This window comes from Myotis daubentonii, chromosome X (assembly GCF_963259705.1).
Source record: "Myotis daubentonii chromosome X, mMyoDau2.1, whole genome shotgun sequence".
Classification (NCBI taxonomy): Eukaryota; Metazoa; Chordata; class Mammalia; order Chiroptera; family Vespertilionidae; genus Myotis; species Myotis daubentonii.
The window spans coordinates 13,091,908-13,103,286 of NC_081861.1; the positions used below are offsets into that span (position 1 = coordinate 13,091,908).

Sequence of the window (11,379 nt, forward strand, 5' to 3'; positions counted from 1 at the left end):
TCAACACATTGAGAAGGACATGCAGAGAGGATCATAGAGAAATGGAGCGGGAACCCTAATTAAACTGTGCCCGTGGGCTAGCCCCATCTCTGGCCTTTTCCCATATATAAGCCAGTTTGAACTGCATTTTCTGTTACTTGCAGTTGACTAAAACAAGTGCTAAGCACTGGAGATTCTGTGGTGAACAAGACAGTGCCTACCCTCCTAAACTTACATTTCAGTGGAGGGAGGTAGATAAACAAATAAACATAATTTCATCCAATGTTACATATTGTGAGAGACATTAGGGACTTACAACTTTCAATTAGGTGGTCAGGGGAGCCCCTGTGGGGAGGTGACATAAGACTTGTGACCAAAAGGGTGAAAAAAAGCCAGCCCTGGAAAGATCTGGGGGGAAGGGCACTGGGCAGAAGGAATAGCCAATGCAAAGCTGTGAAGTAGGAGTGAAGATGGGAGGTTTAATGAAGAGGCCCCACTTGCAGGCTGTGTATGAAGTCTGGATCTTATTCTGAGTAAGACTGGCAGCTATTTGGAGGATTTTGAGCAGAGGTATGGCATTCCTGATCTAATTTTTTAGAGAATTCATTGGAGTGACATTGCTTAATAAAATTATATAGGTTTCAGGTGCACAATTCTATAATACATTATCTGTATATTTTATTGTGTTCACCACCCATCATCTCATTCCATCACCATTTATCCCCTTTACCTTCTTCTACCTTCCCAAACCCCTCCCCTTTTCCTCAGGTAATCATCATACCACTATGTCCGAGTTGTTTTTTGCTTAATCCCTTCACCTTTTTCACCCAGCCCCTCAGCCCTCTTCCCTCTGTCAGCTGTCAGGCTGTTGTGTATGAGGGTTTCTATTTTGTTAATTATGACCTACTATTTGTAAAGGCATCTTCAAGCTGCTTTGTGGTGAAATGACTACAGGAGCATGAGCAGCAAAGAGCAGTCAGAGGCACCAGGCGAGGAATGAAGCTCATCTAGACCCAGAAGGTAGCAGTGAAGATGGCAAGAAGTGGACAGGTACATGGAGTGTTAGAGGTATTTGAAACCCACTCACCCCTAAATAAATTTTTCAAAAAGCCATGGGGCAAGGAGCTGCTTCCTTTTCCCATCGCTACACACATTCTGATGGGCCCATTGCAGATGGAGTCTACCAGCCCTTCCTAAGTACCTCCCAGAGATCCCCACCAGTTTGAACACTCTGATCTACATTTACGACATAAAAGCATGCCCTTGACTCTGTTCATATTCTATCCTATATAATAAAGGCATAGTATGCAAATTGTCCCCTCAACCGGGAGTTCGACCAGGGGGCGGGACAGGCTGGGGGAAGTACCCAGCCAGCCGGCAGCCACTAAGGACCCCACCAGTGTACAAATTTCGTGCACTGGGCCTCTAGTATGGTATAAACAGAGAGGCAAACAAATGTTATGAAAACGAGTTTAATAAAGTTGCTATTAATTGAATCAGGACACATCAAAGTGGCATTACAAACACCTTTTTAATGACAACAGATGGCAAATTTATACAAATTACAGGCTAGAACATAATGAATACAAAATCCATCCAGATACCGTGTAAAAAAGCATTATATAACTGAAGCAAATCTGATTCAAGTGGCTAAAGAACTCAAGCCCCGCATTTTGATAATTGCACACAGCTTTCAACGTTAGCACATCTAAAGCCTGCCCCTGGTCAGGGCACTATTCAAGACTACAGCATATTCAATGACTCTAATGATTTAAAGATTCTAACACTTTTAAGCATTGATGTCTAGAGACACCAGGTAAAAGGTTCACTATGCAAAACTCAAACAAGAATATGTGAACGTTCTTTGCAAACTGTAAGGTGCTGTGCAGATGTTGTTAGCTATTGCTATTATTACTGTTCAGTGAGATTACACTAAACCTGAGAAAAAGGAAGACTAGTCTGTGTAACTGACAAATATGACTTGTACAACATATTAAAAGGAAGGCAGATATTACTTTTAAGTACACAAAGCAACAAAACTGGCAAGAAAAGTGTGGCCAGGAATGATGGTAACTTTAGGAATTCCAGACTATTTTAATAAATATATAAGGGTTTAAGCTATTCATAGGTTACAAGTAATATTTATCATTAGGTTCCCCAAGTCCCTGAAAATAAGTTATTTTCTCAGGTGACCCTTTCCCCTTGAAAAAAAGAAAAGAAAAATATTGTCAAGTTATTAATATGCTTTTTCAGTCCAGCTCTTGTAAAATTTATCTTAAATATGAGTTGAGTCTGAATTAATAAAGTTATACTTCTCTGGTGGAGGATGCAGAGTGCTTGATGGCAGAGAAATCCACTGCTGACCTAAGAAAAGTGACAAAGTTGGCACCATAGCTGAATCATTTATAAAAGGGGCCTAACAACACTCTACAACTTCACTGGAGCATGAAGCAATAAACATGAACTGGTCTGGAGATAAGAAATACACACTAGATATGGTTGAAACAAGATTTCAATCCTGTGTTTCATGTACCTTCAGCTTCCATTGTTCCTTGGGCACTCCTTATTTAACTATTTTTTACTGGTCTCCTTGGGTACTCTAGATATATACATACATTCATGTGAAAACGGAAAATAAACATCAAACAAGTCAATCAGTTGTCTCTTTTGGCAAAGCTGATGAGATTTTTATGGTTAAAACAGTCCAATTATTACAATGCATTTCAGTTGGATTCCCAGGAAACACAGATGGGTTTTTTTTAATGAAAGGTTTAAATTTCCTCAGTAACAACTTAAAACTGAACTTTGCTGCTCCATGTAAAATGATATCCACTTGACATAAGATGCATTCTACAGCAGACTTTTCAGTTTTTAGCACAATGAGGAAACGAGATTATATTCTGGCGGGGGGGGGGGGGGGTAGGCAAAATGGAGGCGAGGTGAGAAAGGTAATGTGTTACAGTAAATGGGGTTAAATCAGTAGCTTGTACTGACATTCAAGTTACACTTCCTAATTGAGGTTATTCTTATAATTAGTTTTCAAACAATAGTGAACATATTCCTATCTTAAAACATTAATAAGGGCTCAATTGTAGCTTTCCTTTTTATACATCCTGAAGTATGTACACTGTGCAACAGAAAACCAGTGAATAATAAATCTATATGTCAAATACCATGTTATTTCAAGAGCAGCACACTAACGAGATAACAGTTGAAACCCCAGGAAAAAATTAAAACTGGTTTGAAAAGAAGTCTATACTATAATAATCCTAAATATTAACACTAGCATGAAATTCTAAATTTCAAACAGTTGGTACTTTTTCCAAGAGGAAATTACAACTGCTTGAATCCCTGGTTTAAATACTTGCAGAAAAATACCCACATAATTATCTACTCAGCAAATGTCTGAAATAAAACAAAATAATCCAACATTGGACATTAATATTTTACAAACAGCATAATATCCCAAAAGTACAAGAAAAACATTGGCATTATAGAAAAAGAAATTAAGCGGACAAACAAGTCTAAGTGCAACATGGCATCTAAAAGTGGGGACCATCTAGAAATCTACCACATAATACCCCAGACTCAAACAGGGGCATTCTACAATTTTATATTAAAATTGTTCAATTTTATACTAAAACTGTAGTCTTTTTTTTAAGAAAGCACTTTACATGTAGAATAACTGCTTATAGAAGACATTTAAACTACAGACAATATTTAACTCTAAGCAAGAATACAATTCTGCATTAGAAATAGGGGTGAACAAACAAATTGGTAATGGCAAACACAGCAAGAGCCACTGATTAGAAATTAACAATAACAGGAAATTTGAACAGTGATATACCTACTTGAGACACCTACCTGAAAGAATAAAGGTACAATGTAGTTGTTTTTTGTTTTATTTGTTTTTTAGAAAATGGCCATTAATCACTCATTAAAAAAATGCAAATAGCTGTCAGGAAAAGTTGGCGGAATTTGAACTTAATCTAAACTTTTAGTGAGTATTGAACTAGCATTAAAAAATGCATACAAGATGTAAACCAAAGTAGTGGTTATCTCCAGGTGGCAAAATTACAGGGTACTTAAATTTTCTTCCTGTTTTTATATGCATTTTCTGGGTTTGTTTTCAGATTGCATACAAGTAGTACCAAGTGGCTAGAAAGAACCACACACTAAAGATACTAAAATAAAAACACAGGTCTTTTTCTATCAGAAAGGGACTCAAGAATTATCTAATTATATATATATATCTGGGATATATTGACTCTTATTGAAAAGATTAGACTAGAAATCCCAAGAATACCTCCTGGGTGATAAAAACAATCTATTTTCAGAATTGTTCACATTCCCTAAGTATGCAAAAATAAACATTTAAATGTAAATTCCTATCATATACAGTATTAAAAAACAGTAGGAAAAACAAATTTAAAGGCAATTTACACAAACCTGGTAATTAAAGCAAAACTTCATTGTTGAACAAGAGCAAAACAGCTTATTAAAGAGTTGGTCTGAAAGCACAGGCTGGCCTGCAAGGAGGCAGCTAGCTCTGCTTTGCTCTCGAGATCCTTTAATAAACCAGTTCGTATAAAATGGGTGGAATTCAGCCTAGTTTCCCATGAAATAATGTAACGAAAGGTTCCTATTGACTAGGGATTACACTTTCTTTGAAATTTCTCAGTGACATTCAGAGTAATTCCAGCATTAACAATTTAAGCAATTTTCCATAGGAATTTACAACGCAAAATCCAATGACCTGGTACTTTCATGATAGTTAGGGAAAGTACTTCAACAAAATATAAAGTATAGATTTGCTTCACTGTGTACCTTATTAATATATCCAGAAAAGTAACATTCAAAACCAACTACAAGAAAAAATGCTATAAAACATTTTTGTTGTAAAATAATCAAATTCTTCCCAGAATAATGTGTAATTAAACATAATTATTTGCCACCAATTTAATTTTTCCAAATTTTCATTTGCAAATGAGAGGCTTATAGTTAAAATAGATGATGCAAACCACTGTATCAGAAAGATCAAAATTTACACTAGTCAAATGTGACTCCTTAAGATGGATTTGAACATGCTCTTTCACCATTATTGAAATAATTAGTATCCTGGATGCATTTGCCATTTTTAAAACAATTTAACACTATCTAAAAGGTGATGTTCACTTTAATCCTGTTTGCCTTCACGCCACTGTCGTGAACCTTCATTCCAGGCCACATAGACAAAGAGGGCCAGCACCACGTGGACAGCAACCACGGCAACAATAGCAGCATAAAAATAGCTATCCCTATTGGACATCCCAAAGGCACCTATCAAGAGATAAAAGTTTTCATTTTATTCCAAAATTTATCACAGTACAAAAAAACAAAGCATACTAATTTTATTAGTTATACTAGTATTTAATTAATCAGGGAATTAAAAAGTAACACTTTGGGTGGTGATAAAACAAGTATTCATTTAAAGATTTAAATACCTTCTTATACACAAAAAAGTATTTTGAATGAGAACTGTAATTATCACTTCATCTAAGGGCTCTGACACAAAAAAGGGGACTTTATTTCCTCTTCCTTCCAATGTCTGCCACCAAAGGTACATTCCCCCAAAATCCCTCCTCCCATGTCAGCCAACTTTTACTCTCAAAGGGATATTAAAAGAATCTGCAAGCTATTTCATAGAAAACCATAAATGATTATGATGTCAAGCTGAAACAACTATGAGTGATGAAAATATTCATTTCATGAAGTAGGACTCATTCAGAGCAACATTATATTTGAAAAGCAAAACAGATGAAAAGAAGCAAACGTAAGAACACCCGGTCATAAAGCACAGAACATTAATTATAGTAATATGTCTATAAAAATATAATTACCTTCAAAAACATAAGATTTAGTGGTGAAATATAACCCAATAGGTACAGTGATCATTAAAGCTGTGAAGAACAGCAGAGTCTTCAGGGTAGATGCTAGTGAACTCTCATTTCTGGAATAAAGTAAACAAAGCGAAATCAGAACCTGCACAGCCACTTCCAACCCTTCTTGTGTCTATAAACACTATAAATACTCACAGAGAAGACTCTGGAAACCCTGCTCCTGCCTTGGAAGCAGTGGCCAGAGGAAGAGGAGCAGTCAGGGACTCAAAACAAAGATCTTAGAGCCCCAGCTGCAGGCCCATCTCCAAGAGACTGTCATTCATATACAGTGTAAGAGGAAGTATCAAAGTGTGAAAGTAGTTTGTAATCTCCAAAGTGCTATGCAAATGTACACTGTAATTACAGAATTTTGGAGGTAGCAAGGGAGAACATACACAGAAAACAACTAATGGCTAGTACAAACAAGGTATGAGAATCTCCAAAGAAAAAGCAGTCTAGAACAATCTGGATGCAACTGAGGAAATTCACTCAAAATTTCTTTGTAATTAAATAACTATAATACAGTTTAGATGGTCTTCACATAACATGGATGCATTAAAAGTTTGAATGTCAAAACACTTTCTCATTACTGAATTCTATTTGTCCACAGATTATTTTAAAACCAAGGAAATATTCTAATGGAAAAAGTTTTGTTCCAGAATACAATAAAACTACTCTGAAGAATGTAACCAAGTTTTAAAATTATATATATATATATATATATATATATATATATATATATATATATATATATATATATATATATATATTTAAAGATTAATAGAGCACAAACAAAACTGAATAACATAGAAATGTCCAGTAATAGGAAAATGATTTCACAAATGATGTACATCAATATATGGAGACCTTAAAAAAAGAACTTTTACTATTATTCACAAAATTTTCATGTGACAAATGAACAAGGCAAATTACAGTGTATTGTGTATGTCAGGGGTCTGCAAAATAAGGCCTGAGGTTCCACCACTTATCTCTGTAAATAAAGCTTAATTTGGACACGGATACACCCATTTGTTTATGTATCATCTAAGACTGCTTTGGAGCTGCAAAGGCAGAACTGAGTGGTAGACCATAAGGCCTTCAAAACCCTAAAATATTAACTATCTGGCCCTTTACAAAAAAAGTTTGCCAAGCCCTGATGCTGTTTTACTGACCTTTTAATGTCGGCATTTGTCCTATGCATTACAAACGAGCAAAACTATTGAAAGTGAGCTGCAGTAAGCTTCTAGCAACCCTGAACACATACACACCACCTGATTAATTAGAAAAGTTCAACCCTATAGCTTTAATCATTAGTTTAATTAAGGTCTTTTTTTCTCCTTAAATCTAACCATCCTCAGAGTACTTAACACACTTCTAACTTTTTGCTCATAGTCAATACCTAAATTTAATTCTCTTTCTAGTAATCCTCAGCTAGAGGCTCATTTTTATGTGTACCTTTAGGAAAGAGACAGTCCAGCCTTCAAGGTCCCCCAAAATAGTCTCCCCTCCAAGCACCTTTCCTGATTACACCCTGGAGTCATTGCTCTGGGATCCAATCACACTTTGTTCATACCTCATATGACAGTTTGCTTCCTATATAGTCCTGCACATCTCTCTGTATAACTAGAAAACCCAGGCAAAGGCGTTCTTAAAACTGAATATACAATTAACAGGAAGGTTTCTGACAGCCCCAAAAGAAAGGGAACATCACAAGTTTATTACAAACTTTTTGACTGTGCAATCCATCATTAAATAAAAGTTATGAGCGCATACCCCATATAGGCATTTTGATGTTTTAAATAAATTGTTTATACACATATTATTAACAGTCTTTAAAATATAAAACAGATGCAAAATGGATACTAAAAAGATATTAAGATTTATGTAGAAGTTCTAATATTTTCTTTCCTTACTTTAATAGATCATCTTTAAACATTTAATTTAGTATTTAACACTTTGGTGATCACTATACAATTCTCATCTAAAATGCATGAGCTTCCTTAAACTGTTTCCTAGTAGTAAATTTTTAGAGGAATTTACTGTGTAATCTTCATGAAGAGTATGAGTGTCTGCAGTAGTTCTATGAAAACACAGTCAACATTTGGCCTCTTTTCGTAGAACCTCCAAAAAAACTTGACTTTCAGGGTGTTTCTATAGTGTGTTAAAGTATGGGTTGTAGGGATGTAAAGTTCAGATTATTTAACCTGATAAAGATAAAGAAACAAAGCTTAAGAATCTAGAGAAAGGGCTGATTAACTGGTTCTCCTGTTCTTTAGATTACTTCCCTTAAATATCTATTATCTGGCCTGGCTTTGAGAAAAGGTTATTATTGAAAAGAAGATATAATACCATAAAAATGTTTTAAAGCAAACAAAATCACTTCTAATTCTACCACCCATCTTTTACTTTCTGCATGCTAATTTCTAGCCCCACAAATTCCACATAAAACATATCTTAAAAATTTGTAGTTTATTGTCAACTCATTTCTCTTTACCTTAAGCTCCCAAAATTTGACTCTTATTCTGGGTTGCCACCTCACAAATATGGGACTAAGTATAAAGTTAGGCATACAAAATTTTGGAAAGTAGCAAACTTCCTCTAGTGCTTAGAGGACATTTTCTCCCTGGCTTCCAGCCACAGCCCACTGCAGCTGGTGGTTCTGCTAGCACAAGCCAGCTTGGGTACAACCAATGATTTATTCTAAAACAAAGCAACTGATGGCATTCAACTGATTTCTCCTGTGTGTCTTTGGGTGTTACTGACTTGTTAGAAAGGAACAAGGTGTAAGTCCAGAATTAAAGTTGGTCTCACACAAAAGAAATAATTCGGGGTGAACCTTATTGTGCCCCACTTTTAAAACCACTTAAGAGTTTACCCCCTTCATACAAACTTCTGCAGCAAACACTAAGCAGATAACAGAGCTTACAACGTCCCCTTTTGTGGCAAGCAAGACTTCTACTAATAGATTTCACTGCAAATTCCATTAGGAAATACGAAAACCAGTCTAGAAGGGCTAGAGTATATTTTAAGTGTACTTAATGAAAATATCTGTTCATACCCTTACTAATAAACAGTAATAAAAAAAGAAAACCTAACCAACGCTATATTGACATTGTGAGAGGGGGGAAAAAGTGCACAAGCTCCAAAAATAATGAAATTTAACGTCACAGTGAGCTAGGTCGAATGCCAGCTTCTACACTTAACCGTGTGGCCTAACTGTGATATTGGGCAAGTCACTTACCCTGAGTCAACTTCATCTTCCTTAAAATCAGGAAAACCAAGTACTTTCTTAATTCTGATGATGTTTGTAATAAAGCACCTATGTTGAGCTTGGCACACTGTAGGTCAGCACTGAATGGTAGCTAAATCCCTTCCCAACCTATTGCCTACCGAGGTACAGAGGTATTGCTGGCTGGGCTAGTTGGCCAGAACCACTTGCTCCCTTAAACTTCTTCTGTTCAGCCACCATCCCCCCATCCTACTGACTCCCTACCAGAAGCAGTCTCACACCAGGGACAGCCCTTACTCCCTTCCATCCATTTATGCAGCACTTATTAAGCCCCGTTGCAGGCCCTGTAGGGGACACGGAGATGAAGAAGGCCGGGGTCCTGTCCTCAGGGGGCACCCTGTAGTGGGGAAAGAGATTGCAATATAGACGACAGTGAGAGGAAGTGCTAAGACAGAAGGAAGAGCTGTACGCCCGCCGGCCTATATCGTCCCATGACCCCGGTTCCCTTGTTCCCGAGCGAAGGGCCGGGACGAGGCGTGCAAACGCTGCTGGCCCCAACCTCCTTCCCCGCTCCCCCACCCTACAACCGGGCCCCGAGGGTCCAGACCTCACACCCACCACAGGCCGGCCCGTTCGGCTCCGGCCTTCCCTCTGCCCAGCTCCGGGCCGCGCCGGCCCGGCTCGCGGTCGGGGGGGCCCCCCTGCCCGGCCGGAGCCCCGCTCTCGACTACCTGACGTCGGGCAGCTGCAGCGCGTTCAGCGCCGCTTTATCAATGCGCTCCATGGCGTTGCCACCCGCAGCAGGTCCTCGCAAGCGGACTGGGCTCAGCAGCCACTCTCAATTGGTTCAAACCGCGAGCGGTAGAGGTAAGCCGCGACGGAAGTGCCGGCAAGCGCAGGGTGGCGGGACGCTGCGCGCATGCGCGGCGCGCTGTGGTGACGCGAGTTTCGGCGGGCTCTGGCGTTCACGTGACTTACCGGCCGGGGTTCCGCGGCGTGCGCCCCGGTGGGGGCGCCCCTTGGTCGAGAAGCAACCCGGGCGAATAGCCTAGCCATTCCACGTTGAGCCGGGACTTGCCTCGCAGCATGGTTCTGTGGGCTAGCGGCGCTTTTGCCGCAGCCCCCTGAGCGCCAGCGAACACCTCCCGTCCGGGTCCGGTCCGAGCCCCTGTCGTAAAGCTGCGGTTGCGAAGCGACAGGAGCAGCTGAGCTGAGAGGAGGGACGACCAGGCAGACCAGTGCGGTGCTAGGCAACCAAGCAGATTCCGATGACAACAACAGAAAAAAAGCAGTGCACATTATTCCCCAGCCCTTGAGCAAATGCCTCATTAATTATTACCCGCAGTGAAAGTCCAGCCTTGGGAAGCTGGGAGGAGTTAGTTAACACTCACCAGAGCCCGTAAAGCTATAGAATGTCGGAGCTGAAAGAGCCCTTGCTGAGAGTAACTGTTCCAGGCTCCACGCCGATGACCCCAAATTCCACTTAAAGTTAAAAACATATTTTGCAGCTGCTTCGAAAGCCGCCAATGAGACAACAGGGACTCAAATAGTAAGGGACAGATGGGCCTCCCCGGAGGGCGGGCCTGCGCAACCCGAGAATGTATAAACGAAACGGGTGAGTAAGCCTGGGGTCAGGCTTGACAAACTTAGGTTGCCACTGGCTGCTAATAAGAGGACAGCCCTTACATGGTCAACTCCTGGAAAGGGCCTCTGACCACATATCTATTTTCTGCACCACATGGACACAAACACCACATTTGAAATAATGACTAAACCAGCAGCTTAGAGCTTTGTTAAGGACCATGGACTGTGCAGCAGGAAGCCGGTCTTTGAGTTCAAACTTAATAATCCCTCTCTGGGCCTCATGCAGACCCGTAGGGAGATAAGAACCAGCTAATACCAGAACTAGGGCAGAATTAGACTCTAGCTCTGGGGTTTGCAAATCTCTGGTCAGTTGGCCAAATATGTACAGCCAGCCTGCCTACCACCTGTTTTTCTGCAACCCATGAATTAAGAATGTTTTTTCCATTTTAAATTATTTTTAATGAAAAGAAAAATAATATATTGCCACATGTCAAAATTAGATGAAATTCAAATTTCACTGTCCATAAATAAAATTTTATTGACACTTAGCATGCTCATTCATTTGTATTGTCTATGGCTGCTTTCATACCACTACACTGCAGTGATGGCGAACCTATGACACACGTGTCAGAGGTGACACGCGAACTCATTTTTTTGGTTGATGTTTCT

General features: G+C 39.3%; 1 protein-coding gene across 2 annotated transcripts; it reads right to left on the bottom strand.

Annotated features, from left to right (window-relative positions):
* Positions 1 to 1,491: 1,491 nt before the first annotated feature.
* Positions 1,492 to 10,385, bottom strand: VMA21 (vacuolar ATPase assembly factor VMA21). Of its 2 annotated transcripts, none has more exons than XM_059679773.1 (3): positions 10,105 to 10,385; positions 5,859 to 5,968; positions 1,492 to 5,298 (listed from the first exon to the last, which is right to left on the bottom strand). In XM_059679773.1, the coding sequence occupies exons 1-3, from the start codon at positions 10,212 to 10,214 to the stop codon at positions 5,156 to 5,158; spliced, it is 363 nt and encodes a 120-aa protein (XP_059535756.1). In that variant the 5' UTR covers positions 10,215 to 10,385; the 3' UTR covers positions 1,492 to 5,155. The 2 variants fall into 2 exon arrangements, with proteins under 2 accessions (XP_059535756.1, XP_059535757.1); XM_059679774.1 differs by lacking the exon at positions 10,105 to 10,385 and adding an exon at positions 9,858 to 10,039.
* Positions 10,386 to 11,379: the final 994 nt, after the last annotated feature.

Excerpts from the sequence above, each read along its gene's own strand:
- VMA21 (XM_059679773.1), bottom strand. The coding sequence starts at position 10,214 with ATGCTGCGAGGCAAGTCCCGGCTCAACGTGGAATGGCTAGGCTATTCG. Across the intron at positions 5,969-10,104 it reads ACGCCGCGGAACCCCGGCCG|AAATGAGAGTTCACTAGCAT; the intron begins GTAAGTCACGTG and ends ACTTTATTCCAG. Across the intron at positions 5,299-5,858 it reads TAAATCTTATGTTTTTGAAG|GTGCCTTTGGGATGTCCAAT; the intron begins GTAATTATATTT and ends ATCTCTTGATAG.